We start from the raw sequence: 27499 nt of genomic DNA on the forward strand, positions 1-27499 counted from the left end.
AACTCTGTGAGTGAGGTACAATTTTCCCCGTTTTCAAGAGGCCTTTCTTGGCTGAAGCCACCCCTAGCTTTGACTTACATAGTTTTCTCCCTGGCCTCTCTCTTGCCTCCTTCAACCCATTTTTCACACAGCAGCCCAAATACTTCCAAGTGTATGAACCCATTTAATTCTCACAACTCAGTATTATTATTATTATTATTATTATTATTGGTTTTCAGATGAAGAAATTGACGCACAGATGTTAAATAAATTTCTCCCAAGACGACACAGCTAATAACTGGCTGATCTGTACTATGTAAGCCTGGTTTAGTTGCTACTCATGCATGCTGAAACCATACTTCTATAAACAGAAAATAAAATCATATATGAATATACAGAGCCTGCCATGTACTGGTTTAGTATATTGGTTAAGAGCATGGATGCTGAAGCCAGACTGTGAATCTTGAGCAAGTTACTTAACCTTGTGGTGCCTCAGTTACCTCATCTGAAAATAGGGGAAATAATAGTTCCTACTTCAAGATGTCCTTGTAACAAGTGATTATGTTAATCTGTGGAAAGGAGGAAGTGCTGTAAATGTTGGTTGTCCTCAGATGTTGCCTTTAGCTTCTCCCCTTTGCTTCTGAGAGCTGCTTTCTCTCTAGCACCTTCCACCCCAGCAGAACCACTCACAGTTACCTAAATAAGCCTCTCTGTTGCCTCTGCCTTTCTGGCAAATCCTCACTTGCTCTCCCAGCCCCACATTAAGGGTCACCATCTCCATGAGGGTCCCACAGTGAGAGGTCTACCTGTTACCTAACTGCATGCATAAGAAGCCTTACCTTACCCTGTGTGGGATTATCTGTTTCAATATCTATCTCCTCTACTAGACTCTTGGCTCCTGAAGGGCAGAGAACTGTCTTCATCTTATCCAGCAGAGAGCTGGGATCAGGCCGTGTTTAATAAATGTTGGTTAAATAACCTGTCAGGGACATGCCTCAGGGCAGTTATGTGCTGAAGTTGGAGGTCTTTCAAATTTGGAAAGCTTAGTTCTAAATCATTTCTCGTATTTGAGTTCTTGAAACTCCAAGAATATATATTCACAGGCACCAATTTGAAGAAACCCAACTGCAGACAGTGGGATCATAGGCCTTTATTTGATTATAAGTCAGTTGTCCACAGAGGGGCAGTAAAGTGTAATGATTTAAAATTCAGGTAATCCCACTGCCTGGTTTCGTTGTTGTTTTTTGAATACCATAAAATGACACAGATTTTTAAAATTTTGTAGAGAATTGTGGACTCACTGAAGGATTTGAAAAATTGGGAAAGCTACTTGACATAATTACTATTTAGTTACTAATTGATACAAAACTCTGGCTCCCCATACTCTATATCTAAAATAGGAAAATAGGTTTTACAACGCAACTTTTTAAAATGTAGTCGTTTTAATAAGTCTTTTATGGCTTCTGAGTTTTATGTCATATTTTAAAATATTTTTTTATTCTAGGATAATAAGAGATTGTCTCATTTTCTTCTAGCACTTGTATTATTACATTTAGATTTAATTCCTTGATCCATCTGGAATTTATCTTGGTATAAGGTGTGAAATATTGGTTCCAATTTTATTTTTCTTCCAGATGGCTACTAGTTGCTCCAACACCATTCACTGAATTCATCATTTCCCCACTGATTTGAAATATCTCTGTCATCATATTCAGAATTTTTATATGGTAAAAAAACCTACTCCTTTTTTTTTTTTTTTGTCCTGATTTGAGTGGAAACGTCTGCAAATATACTTTTTAACTACCCCCAGTTTTTGGTTAAAAAACTGTTTTTAAGTTGTATATGACCATCAATATCATATCCAAACAGGATTTTTATCCTCATTTTATGAATTTGTCATTACCAAGCTCATTTCTGTTTCTTTCTTTTAAGTGTAGTGCACACAACCTTCAAATATTATGAACATTTCTCTCTCCCAGCTGTCACTACACCAAACTACATATGTTATATTTCCCTAAATCATCTTGCTGTGCTCTTTGCAGCTCTTCCATACACTTGATGTCCTCACCTAACAAGTTGCTCAGAAGTCACTACAATTATATTAAATGAGGTTTTAACGTGAAAGTCTATCATCTCTATCCAGTTCATCCCCGGACTGGGCCCTGATTTCCGTTTAACACGAAGGACAGGCTATGTTTCTGGAAAATAAGATTTGAAGGAGCTACAGTAGTTATTTGTTGGCACTTTAAACAATCCACTCTGAAGGGGAAAAAATGTCCTACAAAATGCCAAATGTTATTGTGGGAATTTTTTTTTTCTATTTATTCCAGCAAAATGATTCAGACACTGAAGAAAAAGGGTCGTCCTGTACTAGGTCTTGAACTCAAAGAACTGTTTGCACAGATACTCATCATAGCCTCCACCTCAACAGATGCTCTTTCAAATGTTTCATGACTCTTGTCAACAGACAGTCTCCATTTAAGGGGAGCAAGATGATGCTGCCAGAGCCGGCTGTGCTGGCAAGAAGGCGGGCCCAAAATTTCTATTTAAAAGCTGGACCAAAATATGTTTGGCTTCTGTTGTCTATTTAAAATTTCAAGTTAAGACGCAGAAAAATTACTCTCCATCCTGAATGGGCCCGGGGTGCCTCACAGACTAGACAGCTGCTGACGGCATGAGAGAGAAATTAGGAACGCTGAGGTATCCGTGAAGACCCCATATTCGACCTCCTGACCCGAGGGTCTCCCCACCTCAACAAGATAAGCATCTTGGGCGGCACCTGCCGCCACGTCAGCCACCTCCACCGGGCGCCCGCTCCACCTTGGTTTTCCACCTCATGACCCTTTCCTAGCGGCCTCTGTCCATTTCGGAACAACCCCCACCTCAGGACCTTCATTCTCACAGCAGCCCGGGTTCACCTCAGTGCCCACCTCCGTGCCCCCGAATTCCCACGCGTCTCCGTGCGCCCACTTTGGAGTCTTCTCCCTGACTTCAGCGTCTCCCTCAGCTCAAGGGAGGCCTCCCCCCTCCCTTCTCATCAGAGCCCCTCTCCTCAGCCGGTGTCCTCCGCCTAAGAGTCTCTCCCTGACCCCACGGAGCCGCCCCAGAGGCTCCCGGAGACCGGCTCCCAGCTCTTCCTCCCCCACTCTGGGCCCCGCCCTCCGCGGCCCGCCCCTCCTGCTCTCCGCCCACGGCCGGCCCGCCCCCTCGTTCGCCCCAGCGGTCCCGCGCCGGCGGTGGACTCGCCCCCTCGCTCTCCGCCCCGCCCCCGGCCCGGCCCCTCCCACAGTGGCCCCGCCCCCCTGGCCCTCGCCCGGCCCCGCCCACGCTGGACACGAGCTGAAGCTCTCGTCGGTTGGCGCCAGACCTCCCGGTCAGTGTCCCCTGGGCTTCCAGTCTCCGCGTTCTGGTTCCGAGTCAGAATCCCTGAGGACCGGGAATCCCGGGCAGGGGACAGAAGGGAGTCACCTTGAAAACCTCGGGGAGAGTGTGGGTACGAGCGGGGTTTGTGGCAAAAAAGAGCAAGCGTGTGAAGAGCGTGAGGGGAAACCGAAGGGTTCCTTTCTCTGGTGGTGCTTCGCGGTCGTCGCAGGGCCCTGGGCTCGTGGCTGTGCGTCCCGCGCCCACCCCCGAGAGGAAATCTCCGTCATCTCCGGGGATTTCTAGCAGCATTGTTCTAAAGCAGGTCTGACCTAAGTCTTCACGTGGCCTCCTCTGCCTCGTTGGAGGGAGCCTGGTGACGGGAAGATGCCAATGGCGGCGCGGGGGGACGTGGACCAACGCTCCGCAGCGGTGACGCCTGAGACCGTGGTGTCGGGGAGCCCTTGCGTCCATCGCGGCTACTTGAGAAAGAGAACTATCTTTTCGTTTTATCAAGGCGAGGGAAACGAACGATTTTTTTTTTTTTTTTTTTTTTTTTTAGTGAGGACGGTCAATGTGGAATTTGGGGTAGTCCTATTTATGATTACCTATGTGGGGGACAGTATCCCCGAAGACCCCATTCCATTATCTCCTCTTTACCTCAGATATTTGCCGTTTAATGATATTAGGTGGTAGCAATCATATCTCTACCTTAGTATTTTTTTGCACTTCTGCCGGGCCCCAATCGCGACTTTGGTAGGAAGAAAGACAATGCGATAAACAATATTCTACAATCATGCCTTGTAGATTCCTGAGATCTTAACAACAACTAGTACGGTGTTAAAGACTCCATTTATCTGCTTCTAGGTTCTCACGTTATCCTAATATTGGGTATCTATCATAATTTTCAATCTTAAAAAAATTCTTGAGGCCAGTAAATACTATAAAACAAAATAGATCAGTGTTTTATGAAACAAAGAGATATGTTGCAAGGGAGCCGGTTCATAATTAGGAGGCAGGAAGACATTCATCATATATGACAAAAATAAAATATATTGATTGAGGGTAGATTAAGTTCTAGGAGCCAGGGAAGATACAGGAAGAATGACATGAGGTCAAAGTTCGTCCGGCATTGTTAACATAAACGTGAAAGGTGAAACAGCAATAAGCAATACTAAATAGCATTCCAAGACAACAAAAAAGATATTATCAGACAGTCATATTTGTGCTGTAGAAAATCAAAAGCTGAGGGACGCCTCGGTGGCTCAGTGGTTGAGTGTCGCCTTTGGCTCAGAGTGTGATCCCTGAGTACCGGGATGGATTCCCCCATTGGGCTCTCTGCATAGAGCCTGCTTCTCCCTCTTTCTGTGTCTCCAGTGAATAAATTAAAAAATCTTAAAAAAAAAAAAAAGAAAGAAAGAAAATCAAAAGTTGAGAAAAGGTGACCAATTTTCAGAAAAGGGAGTAGAAACTAAGCGCCCTACCTTCACATACATATACCCACAAAAGAAAAAATGTCAGGTGCCCAGCAAAAAGAAGATACTAAATCATTCTAAACTAAATATATCTCTTATAGCTCTTTTGGTCTTTGGTGACTTTGAAATGAAATCAAGATCTCTGGGCAAAGGATTTTTGTACTATATGATCTATGACTACTTTTTAGATAATATTTCTTATTTTCCTCAGAACTGATTGTTTTTCTGCTGCTCACCTTTCAAGATGAAGGAGGATCAAGTTGTGCTGGAAGAACCAGGATTCCAAGATGAAGAAGTATGGCTAGAATTTTGAAACATGGGTAGACATTCAGTCATTCCACAAAAATGAAGTTCCTTCTCTGCTAGCTATTATTTTTAGAAACAGAGATGGAAAGAAAGCATAGTTCTAAAGAGAGGCAATATTACAAATATGTAACAACTTGTTTGGCAAAGGGTGCTAAGATTAGCTACTTAGCAACTAAGCGTGAAAGTATTTTAATAACCTAACAACTGGTACCACCATGATGGTAACTCTGCAGGCTGGTACCAAATAGCAGAGGAAGGAGTTCAAGGTCTGGTGGGGCAGAAAGTTGAGAAAACATATTTTAAAATAGGGGCGTCTGGGTGGTGTAGTCAGTTAAACATTCGACTCTTGTTTTTGGCTTAGATCTGATCTCAGGTTAGTGAGATCAAGTCTCACATCAGGTTCCAGACTCAACATAGAGTCTGGTGGAGTTTCTCTCTCCCTCTTCCTCTGCCTCTGCCTGCCTCTCTCTCTCTCTCTCTCTCTCCAATAAATAAATAAATCTTTAAAAAAATAAAATAAGTTAAATGTTGTTCCACTCCTTTGGGTTAAGGTCTTAAAAATCTGGACAGGACATGACAAAAATATTGGGCTTCCCAGCCCTTTCAGTGCTGGTGCATCTTCTAAATATATAATAATGTGTTTGAAAAACACATTATTGATCCTACCTCGATCTATCTAGAGAAGTGGAATTTGAGGCATTTTGGAGTAACTCATAATATTGAATCAACCCTTTAAAAGATATGATACAATTGGATAATGAAGAATCAAAGCTCCACTTTTTATTTTCTGTTGCATCCCCTTCAGGAATCTTTGTTTCAAGACATTGACCTGTTACAAAAACATGGAATCGTAAGTATTTTTTCAATTTTCAATGTAAGTTTTCAGTGTGAAATTGTTCAATTCAGGGTTTCTCATCCTTGACCCTATTGACATTTGGGACTGGGCAATTCTTAGTTGTGTGTGTGTGTGTGGGGGGGGTGCATTTGTAAGGTATTTAGTAGCATCCCTGGCTCCTGACCACTCACTTTATGCTGATAGCACCCCTTTTAGTTATGACAACCAAAAATTTCTCTAGACATTGTCATATGACCCAAGGGGGCAAAACTGCCCCCAGTTGAGAACCACTGGTCCGACTGGAGGTGTTCAGGGCTACCTACCACGGTCTTCAACAGAAAATTCAGTTCCTTGGCAGGTGATTAGAGTAAATGATGTTGACCAAAATCAGACTTTGAGTAACAAGATGAATTCAACAGCAGTTCATTGATAGTAAAACTCTGACATTATCTTTTGAAGCCCTCACATTTAATTTCTTTCAGTTGGATTTAGAAAATAGGAGCAAGAGAAAATCCTGGCCCTTTGGTAATGTAGTTATTTGCATTTCCCAAGGGTAGAAGAAAAAAAATTAATTAAAAAAACCATATTCATAATGAAGTTCTCTAGAAGGAAAGAGCTGAACCGAGGGGGCGAATGTGTGATAAATTTGCTAGCTTTTCTACCAACAGACTTTTCTTTTGAATTCCTTGTTACATTGCCATGGTCTCACTAACATTCTTGGGAAATCAGGGCACAGCCAGAACATTTGGCAGCATGCTGGGTATGTTCTACTCAGATATTTCCAGAACATTTGGCTACATGGTGGGTGGGTTCCACCTGGCTGCTTGTATAAAATTGGCATCATGGTAGAAGGAGATGGACACAAAAGCACATGACATAGTATGGGAGCCTTGCAGGCTGGCATTTTATCAATCTGCTGCACCCATTCTTTTATTTACAGAATGTGGCTGACATTAAGAAACTGAAGTCAGTAGGAATCTGTACCATCAAAGGGATACAAATGACAACAAGAAGAGCACTATGCAATGTCAAAGGGCTCTCAGAAGCAAAAGTGGACAAGATTAAAGAGGCAGCCAACAAACTTATTGTAAGCAAGATCAATTCTTTGTTGTTTTAGCTTAGAAGGGCCCTGGGAGTCTCTGTAGCCTTTCTCATTGAACACCAGAAACTCCTCACAAATACTAGAAACTACTGAGGGAACCCTGAATTTCTATGGATCACAATCTATTATATCCTCGTGTTAACTTTTGATCACTTCAGTTTCAAAGCAACAGCAATTAATCTTTGACAGATTGAGACAAGAGTTAAAGAGACTTGAATACTATAATCATTTCTACCAAGCCTTTTTTTTGGATCTCCTTTTATATTAATTTTTCTCTCTTTATGTTTCTATGCCTTAACTCCTTATTTTTGCTTTGTCTTCTCAAATATTGTATCTTTGGTTGTTGCAAAGCACTCAGCACCAAAGAAGTTGTACTCTCATGGTATAGGTCAATTGGTAAGGGAACGTTGGGTTAGAAAAAGACTAACAGTGTGGTCTACACGTATACAGTCGAGATAGATATGACCAAGAATATGCTCACTGAGGCAGATGAACTGCAGCTGAGCTAAACTCACACCTTGGAGCTGGCCCACAGACTATGAGAGGCCCATGCAGCTAAGAGGCTCCAAGCAAAAACATATGCCTTTGACCCTAGCTTTTGTGTTGAATTTTTGGAGGCCAGTGGAGGCACTAGCACTGATAACAAGAATGTGCAGAAAGAAAGTCACCAAGTCTCTCCTTTTGCAGAACAAGGCTTTCCATATTTACACAGGTGTGTGAGGGTCTTATTCCCAGCAACTCCTAGAAGCGTTCTTCATGGACAGCCATTTGGTTTCCTTCCTCAGAGGCAGTTGAAGTGTGACAGTGATGACAGTGGCTGTGTGGTCCTGAACTTGGAGACAACCTAACTGAACTCTTCTGAACCCAGCTCAGTTGCCCTAACTTCTGAGTAAACTCAGGCGGTATATTCATAGGTCAATTCTACAACTGCCCTAGAGCAGTACCCAGAGTTTTTAAAACTGCCACTTTAGAGTTCATAAGCATTACTCTTATTTTCCTTGTAAACTAAATCCCATTATCAAAGAAAAGAATCCCTCTCCTTCTCAAGCATATACTAGTGAACCCAGAATCTGCATCCTTTCTTAACTAAAGCTGTTTATTCTTAGAAAGAGATTGAGAGATAGAAGGAGGGAGGGAGGGAAGGAGGGAAGGGGTGGAGTGAGGGAGAGAGAGACAGAGAGAGAAAGGAAGTTAATTTAGTAATATAGTGGTTCCAAACAGTGCGTATCAATGACCTGGAGCGGCTAATAATGAAGACATACGCCCAGACTTGTTGAAATAGGATAGGGCCTGGGTGTTTTTTTTTTTTTTTTTTTTTTTTTTTAAAGAGTTGTGAGTTTAAACATTTTATTTACTTATTTTACAGGGTGGGGGAGGGGCAGAGGGCGAGGGAGAGAGAGAACCCCAAGTAGGCTCCACACTCAGCACACAGCCCTACATGGGGCTTGATCTCATGACCTGAACTGAAATCACGAGTCAGAGACTCAACTGACTGAGCCTCCCAGGTACCCCGGTTTGGGCTTTTTAAACCTCCTGTCAAGTTCTCCAAAGTTTGAGAACCACTGTCCTATGAAACAAGAACAGAAATACATTAGACCATATCATTAGAGCACATCAAGCCCTGTTCTCACTAGTTACACTACTGCATCGCTACAGCTCATTGATTTGGCAAATAAGTAGCATTTCTACTGCTGACAGATATTGTCTCATGAATAGTGAATTTCTGTGCTCCTTGAAATTTCCAGAGCTAGGGGGAAATGATGCTGGTCAATGGAATCATTTAGTAAAATACCATTCTGCTTTGTGCAATAAATATACCTCATTTAAATTTTATAGCTACCCTATGAGAGAGACACTGTTCTTATCCTGATTTGACCCCAAAAATAAGTTGGAGTACAGCAAGATTAAGTAGTTTACCCTAAATTACACAACTAGTAAGTATTAGAGACATATTTTGAACCTACATAGGGCAGTTCCAGCACCTGTTTTTTTAACCATGATCTTGTGCTGCTTTCAAAGATAAATAAATGAATTGTAGCTCATATCAAATGATGACCCTGATAATCAAGTAGAGAGTTTTGGGCAGCATTTGAAGTTAACATCATCATCTTATACCCTTTTGAACCTTTCCTTTTGTCTTTCTGTAGGAACCAGGATTCTTGACTGCCTTTGAGTATAGTGAGAAGAGAAAGATGGTTTTCCATATCACCACTGGGAGCCAGGAATTTGAGTGTGTATCTTGTATCTTTTACAACCACTAGACACAATCTTTGGAATGTTGTATCTTTTTTCTTGAGTTTGTTAGAAATAGCTTCTTTTTCTGAAGTAGCTTTTTTTTTCCTGAAAGACTACTACTAAAGCAAACAAATTCCAGATGATTTGTAGAAGCAAGATTAAATTTCTTATAAGAAATTCAGACCCAAAATATAAGTAGTTTTCTGAATCAGCCTGTATTTTTAAAACCATCTTGAAAATCAGTTTAACTTTTCATTTCCTTTTCTTCTTGTTGATAAAGGAAATTCCATTTCACTTTTGGTTTTACTTAAAAATCAGTTGTTAGATTGAATATTTTAGAAGAAATAAATTCAGTGGGTTTTTTTTTTGCTCTTTAGCATCAGAAGCTCTTACTCATTAACAAATTCTGTCTGCTCTACCTTCAACAACAAATCACCCTATTCATTTCTTCAACAAATAAATTACAAGGAATCAAAAAAGATGAAGTCAGGGAGAAGACGTAGAGATTAAAAGAGATTTAAAAGACATTTTACCTAATCCCCAATATATGGATTTTATTTGGATCCTGATTCAAATACACTATAAAAAATAAGATGTATATGAGACAATTGGAAGATTGAACACTTACCTTTTTTAAGATTATTTATTCATTTAAGAGAGAGAAAGGGAGTACAAACAGAAAGAGGCAGAGAGAAGAGAAGCAGACTCCCCACTGAGCTATGAGCCTGATGTAAGGCAGATAGATGCTCAACCATCTGAGCCACCCAGGTACCCCAGAATTACTACTTTTTTAGGTAATAATGATAATATGATTATGTTTAAAATAAGAGTATTCATTTTTTTAGAGATAACTACTGAAATATTTAGGATAAAATGATATATTGTCCAGTCTCTGCTTAAAATAGTATGAAAGGGGAGGGAAGTAATTAGAGGTTTATATGAAAAAAGATTGACCATGAGTTCATAGTTGGTAATTGTTGAAGCTAAGTGATAGGTACATGATGGCTCGTTAGTATACTGTTTTTTGTCCACTTTAGTTTATGTTTGAAACTTTCCATTATAACATTTATATTTTTTTTTCTATGTGTGTGTGTATAGAAAAAAGAAGAAATAGGAATTCAATTAATTCTCTACCACCTCCTCCACTGTTACCTCACTGGTTTAAACTATCTATTAATATCTCCTCTGGAGTATTATAATGCTTCTAGCCTCTCTCTTTCAGATCTTGCCTCTACTATTTATTCTTCACACAGTAGCCGGAATGATCCCTTTAAAACTTAGGTCACAGGCGTCTGGGTCATTCAGTCGATTGAGTGTCTGACTCTTGATTTTGGCTCAGGTCATGATCTCAGGGTCACGGGATCTAGCCCTGCATCATGGGGTTCCATACTCAGTGGGGAGTCTGCTTGGGATTCTCTCCCTCTGCCCCTCCCGCTCTGCCCCCCACTCTCTCTTAAAAACAAAAACAAAAATCAACAAATTTAGGTCAAATCATGACATTCTCTGCCCAAAACTACTCTAATGACTCCTCATCTCAGAGCAAAAGCCAAAATCCTCTTTAATCAACTCTCATCTTTTTATTCTTTTTTCAGTTTGCTATACACCAACCACACCAACTTCTTTGCTATTCCTAGAACATGCCAGATACACTCCATCCTCAGGGTCTTTGCACTTACCATTTCCTCTGCTTGGAATACTTTTTCCTTCTACATGTGCATGGCATACTGTCATCTCTTTCAGATTTTTGCTAAAATGTCCACTTCTCAATGAGGCTGCTTTAATCACTTTATTTAAATACTTAAACTCCCTGCCTTCATCCTCTGCATTTCTTTTTTTTTTTTTTAAAGATTTTATTTATTCATAGGGACACAGAGAGAGAATGAGAGGCAGAGACACAGGCAGAGGGAGAAGCAGGCTCCATGCAGGGAAGGAGCCTGACGTGGGACTTAATCCAGGGTCTCCAGGATCACTTCCTGGGCTGCAGGCAGCACTAAACTGCTGCGCCACCGGGGCTGCCCATCCTCTGCATTTCTTATTTTCTTTCTGGATCTAATTTTTATTCATACCATTTAATAACATCTGACATACCACATATTTCACTCATTTACTTATTATTGTTTATTGTCTATTCTCTCACTAGAATGTAGTAAGCTCCACAAAGTGAAGGATTTTTGTCTTTTGTTCACTGCTTTACTCCAAGTGCATAGAACAATCTCTAGTGTAAACTAGGTGTAGAAGTTGTTTTTAGGCAAATAGGCTTGAGTGATGGAATATATAAAGGGCCCACAGTGACACCCTGGCTGAATCCAGTCAGGCCTATCAGGCAATGCACCTCAAAGTATCTACAGGCCCTAATAACCAATGGGCTACTTACAACCAGGCACAGTTTACCAAAAAAAGCAGAATTTCATTCGTTGCCATGTTTCCTCATCTGTCCCTTTTAAAAACAGCCCCCCCTCAAATAAATAAAAAATAAATAATAATAAAATAAAATAAAAACAGATCCCACTTACTGCTTCATAGCAGACAGCCTTTCCCTTGCTCTCTTGCCTGCCCCTCCGTTGCAGTGTATTCAGTACGCTATCTCCTCTGTCCTGCCTCTGGTGAATCCTTCACTGCCAGGACTGCTGGCTACCACCTGATCATCACCCCACATTAGGGGGCCCCCATCCGATTAGGACAGACTCTATCTATCTATCTATCTATCTATCTATCTATCTATCTATCTATTTATTTATGAGAGACACAGAGAGAGAGGCAGAGGGAGAAATAGGCCCCATGCCAGACATGGGACTTGATCCTGGGTCTCCAGGATCATGCCCTGGGCTAAAGGTGGCACTAAATCACTAAGCTACCAGGGCTGCCCAGGACAGACTCCATTTAAACACCACACTAGGTTCTCAGTAAGTATTAGGTGACTGCATGAATAAAGAAATAGTAAATGAAGTAAGTTGGTGAAGTGTAGTATACTATATATTCCTCTTTTGGAGATTCACAGTATACACCAGCCTACTAAAGGATCTAAAATCCTGTCATGAAATACAACACCTCTTTAACTGAGCATTACCCCAAATTTTAAAAATCAGAACCCTTCTTTCACGTAACAGCTAAGGAAGAGTCTTTGGGAAATCCTACCCCAAGGCATATTGGTCAAAACCAGGTTGATCAACAAAACAATTTGATTTAAGTGACAGCTTGATATTCTCCAGTCATTCTTCCACATCCTGGTTTAAGCAACATTGGGTTAAAGGAATTCTTACTGTTGTAGTGAGTTTTCTGGTGTCCTCGGTTTTGAGTTTTGGGCACAGAAAATACTATTCAAGAACTAGGTTTTTTAAATTTTATTTATTTATTCATGAGAGACACACAGAGAGAGGTAGAGACATAGGCAGAGAGAGAAGCAGGCTCCCAGCAAGTAGCCTGATGTGGCACTCAATCCCAGGACTCAGGATCCCATGTCCCAAAAGTCATGCTAATAGAAATAAGAAAGATTTTAAGAGTCTTCTTCCAGGTCTTAGTACAGTTAACACAATTAATATTTGTTGTATTTAATGAATGAGTGACATAATGACCTAACCTTAAGTCTTTTCACATCAAGAATATTAAATACACTGAAACACTGAGTTGCCAATTAAATGTATGCTGTCAAAATCTGACAGTTATTCTTCTAACTGCTAGCATTACCTATAATACTTTTGAATATTTCCTATCCTGACATGTTCTTCATTGAGTTCTATTTGTGTAAGACAGACCAATCATGGTGACAATCACCAGATTCTCCTAATATCTATTTTTCATACATTTCTCAGTATATTTAAACACTGGATATTCAGGGGATCCTAGGTGGCTCAGTCTCGTAAGCCGTTTGACTCTTGGTTTTGGCTCAGGTCATGATCTCAGGCTCCTGAGATGGAGCCCTATGTCAGACTTGTGGCTCAGTGGGGAGCCTGATTCTCTCCTCCCTCTGCCCCTCCCCCTGCTCATGCTCACTTTCTCTCTCTTTCTCTCTCTCTCTCAAATAAATAAAAATTTTTTTAAAAAGATATTTATTCATGAGAGACACACACAGAGAGAGAGGCAGAGACACAGGCAGAGGGAGAAGCAGGCAGGGAGCCTGACATGTGACTTGATCCTGGGTCTCTAGTCAGGCCCTGGGCTGAAGGCAGTGCTAAACCGTTGAGCCATCGGGGCTGCCCCAATAAATTTTTTTAATTTAAAAAATAGGGGCGCCGGGGTGGCTCATTTGGTTAAGCATCTGCCTTCAGCTCAGGTCATGATCTGGGTCTTGAGATGGAGCCCCACTCAACAGGCAGACTAGTTCTCCCTCTAACTCTCCCCCTGCTTGTGTGTTTTCTCTCTGTGTGTCAAATAAATAAAATCTTAAAAAAATAACAAAAATAAATTAAAGAAAACCACTAAATATTCAGTTGACTTTTAGAAACATAGTCCCAAGCACAATATGAACAATCCAGTTAATAGCTAAGACCATTTATTCAAGCTGCAATTCAGTCCTAAAGAATACTGAATCTTAAACCTATATAGCCCATTTCCTATTGATATTCAGAAGTAAGAGCAAGAACAACAGGACTTATATGTTTGTTTGTTTGTTTGATCCACCTTGCCAATATACAGCAGAACCTATGATCTAAAGAGGTAGAGTGCCATTTGTCCTGCCAAGAATTCCCGTTTGTGATGGTGGATAGATAGATAGATAGATAGATAGATAGATAGATAGATATGACACAAATGGTACACTTTCTTCTTTCTTGATCTATTTCTGTTCGTTTTACTAATGCTTACTTTCTATTTCCAGTAAGTTGCTAGGAGGTGGAATTGAAAGCATGGCAATCACAGAAGCTTTTGGAGGTAGGTAGAACCTTAATATTTTGTTAAATGAAAAAACTTATGTACACACATACATATATAATTAAACAGACAACCAATAGTACATTGTATCTACTTTGAAATGTATGTTGAAATCTTAATTATAATAGAGGGCCGTTCTGGGCTGGAATTAAAATACATTCTAATATTTTTTTTTTAATATTTTTATTTTTTTTTAATTTTTATTTATTTATGATAGTTACAGAGAGAGAGAGAGGCAGAGACACAGGCAGAGGGAGAAGCAGGCTCCATGCACCGGGAGCCTGACGTGGGATTCGATCCCGGGTCTCCAGGATCGCGCCCTGGGCCAAAGGCAGGCACCAAACCGCTGCGCCACCCAGGGATCCCAAAATACATTCTAATATTAACGGAAAAGTCTTGTTGGCATTTGTCATCTTTTTGTCTCTGACTTCCATAGAAGAGAATAGACTTTTTTTTTCTCTCGTTACTTCAAAAGGTAATTGGATAATGAGACCAATCTTATTTCTAGGATATGCATGCTCCATGAACATAGAGAGTAGATTTTTTCTTCTCAGATTATATATCTTCTATTTTTCTTCAAAATAATTCATGCTAAACTATTTTATATGCTGTGTCTTACAATTCCAGTATCTGCAATCCTTGGAGAACTAAGTCTGTTTTTATGTTGTTGATGTTCCTGTCAACATAGAGAAATTAATCTGGTTTTTATTATTTCTGTTGACTATCAGTCTTAGTGGCTTACTCTCTTGTGTATTTTTTTATATTTGTGAGCTTACTGCCTGATTTTTGATCTATGGGATTTCACTGGACCTAAAATGGTGAGTGGGGAAGCAGAGAGAATTTGCTTTTATTGGGAGGTAGGGCATACCACCAGTCTGAGACTCCTTCAGCTTTCCCTTGAGGATCTCAGTGCAGTGTAAGAACCCTAGGCCCTCCTTCCTTGTAGTAGGGTCTTAAACTTTCATTTATATGACTAAAATGAAAAAACTCAGTATTTTTTTCCCTTAATAGGGAAAACCCAGTTCTCTCCTACTGTATATTTTTTCCTGGAAGTCTCTTACATAGACACTTACATAAACACTTCACTTCTGACACTTCTGGTCACCAAATATATGGATTATTTTCCCCCACAACAAGCAATTATCCAAGAATTCAAGTCATTTCTGACACTGTCTACCCAGAGATAGCATCAGATTCCACAGCTTAGGGGCACCTGAGTATCTCAGTGGTTGAGCATCTGCCTTTGGCTCAGGTCGTGATCCCGGGTTCCTGGGATCGAGTCCCACGTTGGGCTCCCCACAGGAAGCCTGCTCCTCCCTCTGCCTATCTCTCTGTGTCTTTCATGAATAAATAAATAAAATCTTTAAAACAAACCTTTAAAAACTTATTTTTACTACTGGTATTCATATTGCAGGATCTTTCCATGACACAGTGGTACTTTATATGTAAGATTTGACAAAGAAAATACTCTAAGACTGTTTTTCATTCTTTATGAAAATAGCTAAAAATTAACTATGTAGTTTTTGTTTTTTTCTATATTTCACAGAATTTCGTACTGGAAAAACCCAGCTGTCTCATACCCTCTGTGGTAAGGATATATAACAGCCACAATAATGATAATAATCATAGCTTTTGCTTACTAATTTATTTTGTGCCTGGAACTTTATATAATCTCATGTAATCTGAAATTTGCAAGGAAATTAAAGCTCAGAGAAGCTAAGTAAACTGCCCATGGTTACACAAATACTAGAACTGGTCTTTGAACGTGTGATGCTTGAGGTAATGTTTTATGTGCTGCACTCTGAACACCACCTGAATGGTAACAGGGAGGAATTGAATGGGTATATGAGGATAGTGTTGGTAGTGGGGAGAGGCCCTCATTGTCTCCATTTTACCCATTCCATCTTTTCTATATCCTATTGACAAGAATATTACAAAATTAGTTGAGACCTAGAATCTCCAACTTTCCATGGAGTGAAGTTGGCCTTAAAAAAGACCTAAGAATAAATTTTTCTAAAACAAAATAAACAAAAACACCTTCTTTTGTACAAAGATGTTACTCTGTATTTCTTTGACCTAAACAGAAGGTTTAGGCTCCAGTCTTGGCTCTACCATTAATAACTGTGTAACCTCAGGCAAGTTACTTCACCTTTCTAATTTTTCCCATCAGTAAAATAGGAATAATGATAGTGCCAAATTTAAGGTTGTTTTGAAAAATAAAGGAAATAATACGTGAACCCAATATAAAGAAATTCCTTAGTGTCAACTACTAATACCTATAAAGAAAATGCATTTTAAAATTTGACATGCATTAATTGGACGGTTACTTAAATGAGTTATATAGCATAAATTATGTTTGTGATTGTTTCTTATAGGAAGAAAGTAATACTTAAAATCTATTCTTTAGGAGAATTTTCATGAATATCTCCCATTGTGAGAGATATTGACATTCTTTGTTGAACTACCATGTTGATGGAATATTTAACAGTTTTACCACTGGTTAGTAATAACATGCTGTTTAGAAACTAAAGGGTCATGATTTTTTGTCAGATTGTTGAAACAGTAGCAACCAACATAAATCCTATGTTAATTTGTATTTTTACTTGTACAAAGTTTATTCAATTCTATTAATATTATTTCTTTTTTTAAATTGCTTCCTAGTGACAGCTCAACTTCCAGGAGCAGGTGGCTATTCAGGAGGAAAGATTATCTTCATTGATACAGAAAATACTTTGTAACCTTTTTATTTAAACAAGTTGCTAGCATAATAGTGTGATGTAATAATGTTACTATAAAACAAAGTTTGAAATATATCATTCCTATAATCATCCCCTAAACCAGCAAAACTGAGAAAAGCCACAGGGAAAGCAGTTGTTGGTAGGGTTTTCAAATCACCTTTTATTTAAAAAGTTTCACTTTTCTAGATGGGTTTGGTGTAAAATTCACAAAATGGATACATGAGACGAATTTATATTTTATTTGTTTTTAATTCTCTTCTCCAATTAAAAAGAAGATTGTTGACTCACTGAAAGTCATGGTTCAACATATAGGGAAAGGAAAGAAGAGAACAAAAGCACAGAAGGGAAAAAAGCAGAACCTGTTTGGGTCACAGAAAGAACTGTAGTTTAATTGAAATGTAAGATATTTCAGAATTAAGGCTGGAAAAGTGATTTGGGTCTTAGATATGAAGGGCTTTAAAACGAGATGATGGGTGTAAATTGATACTTTTGCAATATTCTAGGCAAGTAATGAGAGCTTGATCTAGGTTGGAAGCAGGAAGAATAAAAAGAAAAGGACAAGGGGTGCCTGGCTAGTCAATCAGTGGAGCATGCGATTCTTGACCTCACGGTTGTAGGTTCGAGCCCCATGTTGGGTATAAAGATTATTTAAAAATAAGAATCTTGGGCAGCCCGGGTGGCTTCGCGGCTTAGCGTTGCCTTCAGCCTGCGGCGTGATCCTGGAATCCCGGGATCGAGTCCCACATCGGGCTCCCTGCATGGAGCGTGCTTCTCCCTCTGCCTGTGTCTCTTCCCCTCTCTCTGTGTTTCTCATGAATAAATAAGTAAATATTTTTAAAAAATAAGAATCTTAGAAAGAAAAAAGGAACAAGAAATATTAGGGAGGAAAATTAATAGGACTTGATGACTATATTTAGACATCAAGTCTAAATCTTGATCAAGTCTCCTTTAGACAAAGGAGAGGTTTGAGAAACTACTAGATACTGGAAGAATAGATACTGGAAGAATCTATTTTTGTCTAGATACTGGAAGAATAATGACACTGAAGACAGAATTGGGAAAATCATGTTTCAGACAAAGGGTGTATTTCATTTTGGTGTGTTAAATATGAGGAACAGGAGGACATCCACATGGCAGTTGGAAATGTTGGACTCGGTCTGAGAAGGGGCAGGGCCAGAGATATAGATGGAATAAACAAAAAGGGCAAGAGAACTTAGAAGAGAGGAGAACTGAGAACATAACTTCCGAATGTGCCTGAGTTTAGGAAGAGGGACTAAAAAAGAGGATGCCATAGAGACAGAGGAAGTAGGAGGAAATCTGGTTGTAGAAGCTGAACAAAAGGAAAGTTTCAAGAAGAAAAGGGCAGTCAGCACTGTTCCATGAAGAGAGAGAGAGAGAGGTAAGGCACAAACTGGGAAAGATCACTGAGGTTTGAAATTAGGAATCCAAGAGAGCATTTGCAGTAAAGGAAGATGGCGGAAGCTTATTGCAAATAAATTACAAAGAATGGAGACAGTGTGTTATTAGCCAACAAATAGAAGAAGAAATACAGTAAGTAATTTGAGGTATCAGGTTCAGAGGAAATTGTTTTTAACAATAGAAAAGACTTGCACAAGTTTGTTAGGCTGTTCACAATGAAGCCCCAGCCTAGCTCTCCAAGCTCATTACTCACTATTACCACTATTAGAGGCAAAAGGATCCAGTCTGTTCTAGTCTAACATTATTGTCTCTAAAACATGAATACATTGTACATCAGCAATTAGTTAGATTTAACTATAAAGGTATTCATTATATTTGTTCATTATGGTTTCTTGAATCCTTAATTTTCTTTCCTGTAGCCTGTTTTATCAAAATACCTACTCAAGTCATTCTTATAGAAAAGTAATCTAGGTGGTAAGCTTTGAGCCCTAGCATGTCTGAAAATGCTTTTATTTTGCTCTCACTCTTAAATGTGAATCTGGCCATAGAGAAATTTGTATGGTGTATTTCTATCCTCCCTGAATATTTGAACTGTCTATCCCTACCTCAGAGCCTTTCTGAATCATACAAATCCATTAAAGGTGCTCCTTTGAAGGCCTGCTTTTTCTAATCTTCTCTAATTACCCAAAATTAAGAACCGTGTCTTTCTTATTTTGCTATAGAATATACTATCTAAAATACTCTCTTAGAAGGAAATAAAAACAAACCCAGAACCAAGTGCAGAAGACTTGATTTGGAAATAATGGGCATGAGAAGACCTGAAGGAGACTCCAAACTTGGAGAAGAGGGTGGAATGCCATGTAGCATTCCAGTAATGCAGCTAGAGTTCAGCTAGTTTCAGAAATAATTGATTAAGAATGGTTCTTGAAAAAAAAAAAAAAAAAAAAAGAATGGTTCTTGAAGAGGGAGGAATGGTTCTTGCAGATGAACAGCCACTGTTTGGACAATCTGGATTTTATCAAGAATGGTAGAGAGGAACAGTTAGGAACCAAGTCATATGCAAGAAGGAGTAGGGAGGACAGCTGAGGGGGAACAAGGACATTCAAGAGCGCCAATGGAATGTTCTCATTCCTTTAGTATTTTTGCTTTTAAGATTTTATTATTTAGAGAGAGAGTGAGACCATGAGCAGAGGGAGCGGGAGAAAGAATCTCAAGCAGTCTCCGCACTGAACACAGAGCCCATGGCTCACAATTCTGAGATCATGACCTGAGCCAAAACCAAAAGTTGGCTACTTAACTAACTGCACCACCCAGGTGCCCATCTTTTAGTTTCTCTTACATGTACACTGCTTTGTCTTAATATTTTCCTTTTTATGTGTTTATATTTTGTCTTCTTATGTTTTACATTTACCTATAATATGGATTGTTTTACCACTCCTTATATTTTCCACAATTAATTGGTTAACAATTAAAATGGTAATCAATTCCATATGGTGATTGGTTAACAAATTTTTATAGATTGATTTGAACTTCCCTTCAGCATAAGCCCAACTTTTACACTTTTCTTTTTTTTTTTTTTAATTTTTATTTATTTATGATAGTCACAGAGAGAGAGAGAGAGAGAGAGAGGCAGAGACACAGGCAGAGGGAGAAGCAGGCTCCATGCACCGGGAGCCCGATGTGGGATTAGATCCCGGATCTCCAGGATCGCGCCCTGGGCCAAAGGCAGGCGCCAAACCGCTGCGCCACCCAGGGATCCCCCAACTTTTACACTTTTCAATCACATAGTAACCAGGTTCTGTAAAAAGTGATGTAGTGAAAAGCATTTTTACTGTTTTCTAGTTTTCCTTGCCCTCTTTCACCTATCCACCAAAAACATCTATTGGGTACACTCAGTAGCAATGGAAGATTTTAATGATTGTCACTGAAGCTCTGAAGAAAAAACACAATGTTGTACATTAGGATATAGATGGCTGGGAAAGCATAAAGACAAACCAATTCTACATATATGGAACTAGTTGTAAACGTCACAAGTAAAATTGTAAATTGTCCTCATTTTATAGTTATGGTATGATCAGTACTATACAAACACTGTAAACAAAGTGAAATGAGAACACAGACGTGGATTTTATTTTAGCTCACTTTACTTCAGAGAATACTGTAGACATATTTGGGATCACCAAAGACCTTAAAAAATGTTGGTTATTCCTTTATAAATTAGATAGATATAAATGATTATTAGCATCTTCCTTTTTAGAATACCTTTGCAGGTGCACTGAATTTGCCTCCCTATGAATTTACTAATTTCAGAAAGCTAACACACAAGTCCTTTAGAAGAAGGTAGATTTTAAACCCTAAACAAACCCAAAACCATAGATTGGTAATTTCCTTCTGATCCTTGAAATTATGTTTTTTTTAAAAAGATTTTATTTTTGGGTGGCTCATTGGTTGAGCATCTGCCTTCAGCTCAAGGCATGATCCTGGAATCCTGGAATCAAGTCCTGCATCAGGCTTGCACAAGGAGCCTGCTTCTCCCTCTGCCTATGTCTCTGCCTCTCTCTCTCTCTCTCTCTCTCTGTGCCTCTCATGAATAAATAAATAAAATCTTTTTTAAAAATAGATTTTATTTTTAAATAATCTCTACACACAATGCGGGCCTTGAACTCATAACACTAACATCAAGAGGCATGCTTGAATGACTGAGCCAGGCACCCCATGATCCTTGAAATTTCTTTTTGATCCTTTGCTTCATATAGTCAAATTTATCATTTGTTGGCAACTGGTGGTTAACAGTATATGAAATTATTTCATATTGAACAAGTGAGGAGTTTAAAGAGAGTGAATTAATTCACTTTGAAGTGACTTGAATTATAATTCAGTGATATTATCTTCCTAGAATAGATCTATTTTTATAGAACTGAGATCAAATGAGAGTCACAAATCTTAGTTTCTACTTTTTCCTCTTGTAACTGATTTGCTACATAATCCTGAGTCATTTGCCTAACCTGTTTGTGAGTGTCTTCATCTGTAAAATGTAATATAGGCCATAACAAATAGCTTCCAAAGTTATGGTAAGGATTCGAGTATTTGATATTAAATTCATCACTGCCTCATCATTTCTATCACTGTTCTCACTAAGTTATTTATTAATTGGGCACTTAGGAAAAAGAAAATCTGATATAGATTTTAAGTGATTATTGGCATCCTCCAGAGTACCTTTGCAGGTACGACGTTTGCCTGTTAGTTTACTTACTTAAAGTATTATTTTTTGTAGTTGTTCTAAACTTTTTTTGGGATTGATTTATTGGATCCTTAATCTTGGCATACTCCAGCCGTCCGGATCGCCTTCGAGACATTGCTGACCGCTTCAATGTAGACCATGATGCAGTACTGGACAATGTACTTTATGCACGTGCTTATACGAGTAAGAGTCCCATGTAATTGGATGCTTGGGCTGTTTTCAGGTTGGCAGCACTGATTTACTATTTGAGTGATACTTATAACATTTTGACACTGTTCTATTCTCTTTTCATTTTACTTTCTTCCAAATTTATTTAGTGAGTCCACAGATTTTTTCATCTGGCAAGCCCTGAGATAGTAAAATGCCCTCAAATGATTTCTTTTTCCTCTCTTTGAAATGGAGAGTAACATTCTTTTTGGATAATGTAGCATTTGGCATGCATGCTAAGGTAGAATGTAGAAATCATATTTAATAAATGCATGAATAATTAAGAAAATCCTTTCAGGACTCTCTTTTGCCTGACTCCAGGAACATAAATGAACCTAGTCTCTGCCTCTTCTAGCTTTTATAAAATTTTCTCACTGCATTTCCCACCAGGTGAACATCAGATGGAGCTACTTGATTATGTAGCAGCAAAGTTCCATGAAGAAGCTGGCATCTTCAAGCTATTGGTACAAGCTTTTAAATACTGCTGCCTCAAAGAGCTATTTAGTGTATTGTTTTTCTTCTATTGATTCCAATCCAAATTTACATCTTTCCATTTTCAAATGCTTATTTATTTTTACTTTAATCCTGTGCAGATCATTGATTCAATAATGGCACTTTTTCGAGTGGATTTCAGCGGTCGCGGGGAGTTGGCTGAACGGCAACAAAAATTGGCCCAGATGTTGTCACGACTCCAAAAAATCTCAGAAGGTAGATTTTTAAAATAAGTGGCGCTATCAGAATAGCATCTGTGACTGTTGAGTGGGCTTTGCAGAGAAGCTTAGAATAATGTTGGGAGGCAATACATATTTAAAAAATAAAATTACCTTGATGGGAATGCAACTGTTTTTTTTAAACCAAAATACTGATTCTAATACAATAAGTACCTAAATAGTAATAACAGTAGTAACTTTAAATAAATTAACTTATGTTATGAATGAGAAAATAGGAATGTAATATTGTTTATAAAATAACTTCATAGTACAGTGTTCATAAACTTTGAAATCTAAGCAATGAACTTTTTATATTGCTATTCTCTTAGTTTCTTAATTTTATTTCTTGATGCAGAATATAATGTGGCTGTGTTTGTGACCAATCAAATGACTGCTGATCCAGGAGCAACTATGACGTAAGCCTCAATAGTCTGCTTTTGTATTTCACAAAGGTTAACACCAAAAGGGTTAGAGTGGAGAATAGAAAATAATTCCAAAATGATCAAGTCCCGATGTGGGCACAAATATATCACAAATCACTCTATTACACAGTGCATATTACTTCATAATTACAAATATTGCTTGTTATCTAGTGTCTATTTTTCTCTAGTTCTTTATAGAATAAAGCAATTCTTTAACCATTTTCAGAGATACTTTGGGCTCCTCTTTTGTCTAGGACTAAAAGGATATTGGAGGACAATGAGAAAAAGATAAAAATTTATATTTCATATACATGAATGGCTTCTATTGTACTGATAAGTTGTCAGCCTAAAAACCAAAAAAAATGGAGGCTCTCTGCAGGATATACAAGAGATACGTTTATAAGAGGTCCTATGAGAGATGTCTCCTGTTAGAAGAAACAGAATTTCAGTTCACACTTAGGCATGTTCAGAATCTGTTGAGGTGTTTGTGCACATTATATACTTATTGATGGCTCTGCTTGACAGATGGCAGTGAACAGAAAGGCAAGGAGAGCTAAATAAAGTAGGATGATGAAAACAGAAAATTCAAAGAAAGATTAGTTGCCACCATCAAACATTTTGAGCATGATGTATCTGAATAAGCAATCAAAATTACCCTGAATTCGTGATGTCAATCTTTCCAATAAGTTTTTATTTAGAAAATTGTTTAACCACAGAAAAGTTGCAAGACTAGTACAAGTGAAGACACATACATCATTCACCTAGGCTCATCTATTGTAAACATTTGCCACATTTTTTTCTCTCTCATGTTTTGTGTATGTATGTGTATAAGCTCTCTTTCTCCATACATACACACATATTCTCAAATATAATATTTTGGTGAACCATTTGAGAGGTCTTCCACCTGAATTGTTGAGAATTATTTACAGACATTATGACACTTCCCCTCTTATAATCCAGCATGTTTCTTGTAAGAACAAGAACATTCTCCTACATAACCACAATACAACTATCAGAGTCAGGAAATTTAACATTGGCACATTAGTGTTATCTAACATAAATTTATATTCCAGGGCCTCCAATTGTCTCAATAATGTCCATTATAGGGGCTCCTGGGTGGCTCAGTCAGTTAACCACCTGCCTTCGGCTCAGCACATGATCCCAGGGGCCTGGGATCCAGCCCCACATTGGGCTCCCTGCTCAGCAGGAAATCTACTTCTACCTCTCCCTGCCCCCTGCTTCCGCTTTCTCTCTCTCTCTCTCAAATAAATAAGTAAAATCTTTTTTTTTTAACATCCATTATAGTTGTTGCGGTTTTTAAATTTTATTTTTGATTCAGGACTAATTGAGGATCATGCACTGCTTGGAGTTAGTTGTCTTGTCTCTTTAGTCTCCTTTAATCAGAATGGCTCTTTAGCGTTTGTGTTAGGCTTTTATGACTTTGACAGTTTTGAAGAGCACAGGCCAACTGTTTTTCAGAATGTCTCTCAATTTGTAGGGTATTTTTCCTCATTATTTAAAATATTAAACACTTTGGGCAGGAAAATTACATAGGCAATATTATGGCCTTCTCCATAGATCATCAGGAGGCATATGATGGCAGTCTGTCCCATTATTAGTGATGTGAACTTTGATCATGTAATTAAGATGGTGTTCGCAAGATTTCTCCATTATAAAAGACCTTTTCGCCTTTATAATGAATAAGTAACTTATGGCGTGTGTAATAGCAATCTGAGACGTGTAAATATCGTATTCTGCAATAAGCTCTCACCAGTTGGTTTAGCATCCATTGAAGATTCTTGCTTAAATCAATTATTACTCTGATGATTACAATATAGCTTTATTTAAAATGAAGGCAGTACATAATAACTTAGTAGCAGATAAATGGGTCATTGACATATGTGTTTGAAGATATTTGATATTTGCAAATTGTACTGAAACAAATGTTTCTCCCTTTAGGCATTTTCTTTGTTTTTTTATTATTTTTTAAAGATTTTATTTTATTATTATTTTTAAAGATTTTATTTATTTATTCATGAGAGACACAGAAAGAGAGAGAGAGGCAGAGACACAGGCAGAGGGAGAAGCAGGCTCCGTTCAGGGAGCCTGATGTGGGATTCGATCAGGGGTCTCCAGGATCACACCCTGGGCTGAAGGCAGCACTAAACTGCTGAGGCACCCAGGCTGCCCAAGATTTTATTTTTAAGTAATCTCCACAGCCAGTGTGGGGCTCAAACCCCAATCCTGAGATCAAGAGTTTGCATGCTCAACTGACTGAGCCAGTGAGGTGTCCCTATCTTTTTATTTCTTAAAAGATTTTATTTTTAAGTAACCTCTACCTAGTGTGGGGCACAAACACACAACCCTGGGACTGAGAGTTACATAATCCACCAACCAAACCAGCCAGGTGCCCCTCTTCAGGCATTTTCTACACTAACCCTAAGAGTATTGCTGCATCTTCTGCAATTTGTATCTCTTACTTTTCAATATGCTTTTATGAGTATTTTCTACTTAATCACAGGAAATTCCAATGTGAAAACATATTAACTACATGCATGGTATTAAGCAAGATAAAAAGATTGAGGAGGGGGGAATCAATCATTTATTCATTCAACAAATACTTATTGAAAATCTATTATGTATCAAAATTCTGGGAATTCACTAGTGCACAAAAAAGACTATGTGCCTTGTCTCCATAAAGAAGAAAATAAATGATGTCCATTTAACTCAGAATTGTTAAAACTTGGTAGGTCATGTGTTGTCTGTAGCCCTTGAGTGGTTAAGGCAATCTTCTCCATTTTATAGGGTGTCTTTCATACACAGGACATGAAGTACTTCACAAAGAGAATAATTTTAAACTGAAGAGAAATGGAAGATTTTCAGGGCTCACTTTAAAAAGAGAAAATGACTCATTGGCTCAGAGGGAGGAAGTGGGTTGCATTCAAATAAAACAGTACAAGTTAAAGAGCAATGTTCTTTCTTCAGGTGTGGGGAGGGAACACTGCATAGGCCAGAATTGTCTATCTGGGGTTAAAAGGCAAAGGAAATCTGTTGAAATTAGGTCAGACAGGGGTTCTTTTTCTTGTATTTGTAGAACGTTTCAAAAAGAGTAAAACCATTTTGAATTGACTCCAATAAGACAATGAAAGGAGAAATAGAGAGATGACAGAAAGAAACAATTGTAGGACCTAGGGAGGGGAGATTTATAGTGAAGTGAATTGAGACCCAGAGAAGGTAGTAAAGACTAGTATTTTTGCTGGGTGACTCTGCTTTGTAACCTCATCTCCTCCATGGAGCCAACTTGTGAGGAATCAGGGTTCACTATAATTAGTATATTCTAGGGCAGCCTGGGTGGCTCAGCGGTTTAGCGCTGCCTTCAGCCCAGGGCGTGATCCTGGAGACCCGGGATCGAGTCTCGCATTGGGTTCCCTGCATAGCCTGCTTCTCCCTCTGCCTGTGTCTCTGCCTCTCTGTCTCTCTCATGAATAAATAAATAAAATCTTTACAAAAAAAAAAGTCTTAAAAAATAATTAGCATATTCTAAAGTATATTAAATTTTAACAATTTTAAATTAATTGTATGTCTTTATATAAAACACATAGATTGCCACAACTAAATGAAAAAGAAATAAAAAACAGTACAGTTTTAAACTAGAAGATCTCAAATGCTATCAGAAAACCTCCCAGAAAGAAAATCTTTGTTTCTCAGTGTTGAAAAACTCCACGCTGAGCTTGCCTAGGACCTGTCAGAGAAATATCACTATAATTGGTATGAGTCCCCAAGTATGCTGACAATAATTGAGGCTTATATCCCATGCATTATACTTGATGGCACATCGTATTAAAAAGGAACAAAATTATAGAGGCGAGGAGCTGCTGTATGATACAGCAAAGCATTAGCTCCTAGATGAGATTTACAGATACAGATTTTAGAACTAGAATGATCCAGGTGATGAAGGCCTGGAGATAAAAAGTGAAAGTATCAGCCTACAAAGCTCCACACCAGGGCAGATAATATGAGCAACAAATAAGACCATGATGTTGCCACCTACTTCGTTTGTGTATTTGTTTTGCTAAAACAAAAAGTCATCTTAGAACATTTGCAGTCTTCTAAAAGTGCAGCTTATTCTCTAAGGGTGTCACCGACCGATCCAACATTATTTGTATGAGTTAAGAGGCAGTATGGTTAAAGAAAAAACATTAAGCCAAGTTCACTAGCATAGTGACCTTGAGCAAGTCATTTAAACTATTTGAACTGCAGGGGCGCCTGGCTAGCTCAGTCAGAAGAGCATGCGGATCTTGATCTTGAGGTTGTGAGTTCAAGGCCTACTTAAATAAAATTAAAACTTTGCCCTGGTGGCGCAGTGGTTTAGCGCCGCCTGCAGCCCGGGGTGTGATCCTGGAGACCTGGGATCGAGTCCCACATCGGGCTTCCTGCATGGAGCCTGCTTCTCCCTCTGCCTGTGTCTCTGCCTCTCTCTCGCTCTCTCTGAATGAATAAATAAATAAATCTTTAAAAAATAAATAAATAAAATAAAAATAAAAATAAATAAATAAAAATAAACTATATGAACTTCATTAAGAGATTAAGAGGACTTATATTTA

The 27499-nt window shown here is 38.6% G+C and overlaps 2 protein-coding genes across 18 annotated transcripts in view; both read left to right on the forward strand.

Annotated features, from left to right (window-relative positions):
• Window positions 1–5946, forward strand: part of FAM227A (family with sequence similarity 227 member A) — a 96670-nt gene extending 90724 nt beyond the window's left edge. For 4 of the 16 annotated variants that reach the window (XM_072843946.1, XM_072843957.1, XM_072843961.1 and 1 more), the window contains one exon: window positions 2310–2505. In XM_072843946.1, the coding sequence (XP_072700047.1) occupies window positions 2310–2433 (124 nt within the window). In that variant the 3' untranslated portion in view covers window positions 2434–2505. Of the gene's footprint in view, window positions 1–218; window positions 1487–2309; window positions 2518–5025; window positions 5110–5925 lie in introns of those variants that run through there. The other 12 variants (XM_072843960.1, XM_072843950.1, XM_072843954.1 and 9 more) reach the window with 10 other exon arrangements.
• Window positions 3298–27499, forward strand: part of DMC1 (DNA meiotic recombinase 1) — a 36727-nt gene continuing 12525 nt past the window's right edge. The window contains exons 1-12 of one of the 2 annotated variants that reach the window (XM_072843968.1): window positions 3298–3352; window positions 5026–5109; window positions 5926–5970; window positions 6896–7042; window positions 9205–9287; window positions 14106–14158; window positions 15705–15746; window positions 16820–16892; window positions 21648–21739; window positions 22154–22227; window positions 22357–22471; window positions 22829–22889. In XM_072843968.1, coding sequence (XP_072700069.1) covers window positions 5059–5109; window positions 5926–5970; window positions 6896–7042; window positions 9205–9287; window positions 14106–14158; window positions 15705–15746; window positions 16820–16892; window positions 21648–21739; window positions 22154–22227; window positions 22357–22471; window positions 22829–22889 — 836 coding nt within the window. In that variant the 5' untranslated portion in view covers window positions 3298–3352; window positions 5026–5058. Of the gene's footprint in view, window positions 3353–3418; window positions 3473–5025; window positions 5110–5925; window positions 5971–6895; window positions 7043–9204; window positions 9288–14105; window positions 14159–15704; window positions 15747–16819; window positions 16893–21647; window positions 21740–22153; window positions 22228–22356; window positions 22472–22828; window positions 22890–27499 lie in introns of those variants that run through there. The other variant, XM_072843967.1, reaches the window with a different exon arrangement.

The sequence above is a fragment of the Canis lupus genome, chromosome 11 (genome assembly GCF_048164855.1).
Source record: "Canis lupus baileyi chromosome 11, mCanLup2.hap1, whole genome shotgun sequence".
NCBI classification, from domain to species: domain Eukaryota; kingdom Metazoa; phylum Chordata; class Mammalia; order Carnivora; family Canidae; genus Canis; species Canis lupus.